General features: G+C 33.2%; 1 protein-coding gene across 1 annotated transcript in view; it reads right to left on the reverse strand.

Annotated features, from left to right (window-relative positions):
* The window catches only part of LOC119578052, a gene marked incomplete at its 3' end in the record, with an annotated part of 11,817 nt that overhangs the window by 906 nt on the left and 7,632 nt on the right, over positions 1–3,279 (reverse strand). Inside the window, 2 exon segments of the mRNA XM_037925775.1 lie at positions 2,832–2,944; positions 3,133–3,205. Of these exon segments, the coding sequence (XP_037781703.1) occupies positions 2,832–2,944; positions 3,133–3,183 (164 nt within the window).

The raw sequence follows: 3,279 nt of genomic DNA on the forward strand, positions 1-3,279 counted from the left end.
ATATATGACATAATGTAAAATCCTCCAAGAAGTTGAAACTTCCTTTATTTTATTAGATAAAAAATCCACAACATGCCCTCCACAGTAAAAATTCACAAGTCAATATGGATGGAGAAAAAAATATGTAGTCTTGCAAAAGAATTCTCCAATTCTCTAAGCATTCCCTTTCTACAGAATCATTTCTTATCAGTTGTACATAGTCTCCATAATGTATGTACAGAGTTCACAGATCACTAACCTAGACACTAATCTGACACCAGAATTGCAGGTATACATGCATGCTCCATGGTAATTCCATTTCATTAATTGTTTACCCATAGAATGCTATAGAAGTATATAGTCACCAAGGAGTCAATTACTATATTTATTTGATTTTATTTGTTCCTTAATCATAAAGGGGACCATTATGTGGCAGAAAGGAGGAACTGGCTTGTGAATATCAAAACAAAATTAAGACTTGTTCTGAATACTTAGTCCTGTTGAAAGTAACACATTCAAATATTAAGGTCTGTGGACAAAAGCATGAACTTGTATCATCAAATACCCTTTTACAATTTATTAAATGTCATAGATGTTCTTTGAGTAAAAGTCAGACATTGATTTATGATATTACCTATTGATAACAGTCAGACATCCAGTGGACTGAGAGAGAGGAGGGAAAAGTAAAGAAAAGAAAAAAGTTATCTAAATACTGGTTTCACCAAGCAACCTAATTGTTGTTTATATGGTAAGCATGGAACTACTCCTTTTCTTTTTGAGACACTTTACTTTACAAATGATGCTTAAGATATTAACTTGAAATTCACAGTATTTTCACACAAGTTCAAGAAATGGGGAAATCAGACACAGTCACTAGACTCCTTGATGGCTGAGCACATGTGGTACCATCTGTATGTAACAAAATTCACAAAAAAGTACAGGGAACATAACATAACTATAGTTCATGAGGATACCTAGGTATTTCAATGGCTGCTTAAATGGTTATCACTGGAAACATCTGGTAATTCATGCTTATTCCCTGTTGGCTATAGCCTGACGCCCAGCCAAGTAGACTTCAACCTGCTATGGCCCCTTTATCTTTGATTCACTGATATATATATTACTTGTTATTTAAGCTGTCATATGTGAATGTTTACTTATTAATGGAATAATGTTCTCATATAATTTTTTTAATGACTCTCAGTATATCAATGGGTAAAGTAGGATATCCCATATCCGATTTTTTTAGTAAAAAATAAGGATAAAAAATTAAGAGAAATCTACATAAATTTATGCAAGTCTTGCAAAGAATGCATTCAAATTATTGTAAGGTATTCAAATGACTTACTCAATATAGTAGAAGAGGGGTTCTATCACTGAGGGTTCCTTCTACACAAGCAGGTGAAACACCATGACTTGAACCCCTCTTGACCACACTAAAAACAGCACTAAACAGCTGAAACATCCAGCCAGACATATGTTTAGCTATGTCACAATTGAATAATGAATGTCATAGATTGCATGGCAGGCTTCTGCCTAGAAATAGCAAAGCATGTATAGGCATAGAAGAATACAAGACTCATTCTGCTGTAATTGACTATTAATTGCACATTCTGCTGTAATTGACTATTAATTGCACTTTATATCATGCTTGAGTCTTTTCTTTTTACATTACAATTTTTTTACATAAAAAAATAAAACAGATACAAAGCAGGCATTTTCTATCACATCAAAATTTTCAAATTTATCCGCTGTCAAGTGCTGGTGTCTAATGTTTGGAAGAAGTCTGTTAACTTATTGCATGCAAAAAGGGCCTTAAGCAACCAAATGCCCATACTGATATAGAGTAGAGTGGCACACTCAGTAGTTAATTCCACACACATGTATATACAAATATGTACCCATGTATGCATGTTATCATAAATGTACACATACAAGTAAAACACTTGTATATGTACATGAAAATGTTTGTATTTGTAATTTCGTATAAAAGTAAATTTATATACACATATATAACATACACTCATGGCTTAGTGCAAAAATAATTCAATAAAGATTCAACAATTTAAAATCTCTGTTCTATTAGAAAAGCTGTCAAAATGTGCAGGAAACTCAGTTTTTCTTTTCTTTTTTTTTGGATTCAACCATACTACCATAAAATTTTAAATTTCTTTGGGGACCAATAAAGCAAATATCCCAGAAAGTTAACTCATTCTTTGCATATACCTTCGATGTTTAAACTGCTTTTTACCATGCAATATGAGGCACAGACAGGACTGACTGTATTTATAAACACCATTTTTTGGGGGGGTCATAATCTGGGGCCCCACAAAGAGTATCCAAAATTTATGAAAGTATGGGACTATTTTCTTTTTACACTTCTTTCAGACAGAGACCATACACCCCCTCTTCATTGGACTCACATGAAAATTAAAGGGATGGGCCGAGTAAAGGTACCTTATAAATTGCCTCTACTCATCTATCACTTGTGAAGCCGTCTGTGTGTAAACAAATATCACAAAACAGACTACAGGCAACAATGCATATATCTAGCTCCAACAACTTAACCAGTTAAAAGCAGATGGCATGCTACCATACCATGACGGCACTGGACTAAGATATGGTTGGCACTACATAACGACATATTACATGCCATGACTCTTCAGAGTGAGCTCATCTTTCTCCAATAGTAGCCTCACTGTATATAAAAACCTGACATTTTAAAAAATATTTACTTATAAACTTCTGCTACTATTGGTTATGTGACCAAAGTTGTGGTTCACATATCTCTAAACCATCTTTAATCGAAAGTGGCCAAGGTACTACAAGATGAACCAAAGACCCCATCTTACCTTATACTTCCATATCTGTTCTCCAACGTCTTGTTTTCAGGGGGTATCAAGGAGGAGTTAAAGTTGTTTGGAAAATCTAAGTATGCCCATGATGCTGTCAGTCCTCCAGCAATCTAATACATAAAATAATATAGTATGAAGTATTAGTAAGAATTGTCAACATTTGAAACTTTTTTTTTTTTTTTTTTTTTTTTTCTGCTGTAATTGATTGCAAACCAGTATTTATCATGCCAAAACATAAACACACACACACACACACACAAGACTTGAGAAATTTACAATAAAAAAGTTTCATACTTACTCCCAAAATTACAAAGGAGGTTATGAGCAACCATGGCAAACAGGATCTCATTATGACAAAAATTCTTCTACACCTGTAAAGAAAAAATAATATATTTCATGAAAAACAATGAAAATTCTTCTACATCTATCTATCATAAATATAACT

Source organism: Penaeus monodon, chromosome 10, assembly GCF_015228065.2.
Source record: "Penaeus monodon isolate SGIC_2016 chromosome 10, NSTDA_Pmon_1, whole genome shotgun sequence".
Classification (NCBI taxonomy): domain Eukaryota; kingdom Metazoa; phylum Arthropoda; class Malacostraca; order Decapoda; family Penaeidae; genus Penaeus; species Penaeus monodon.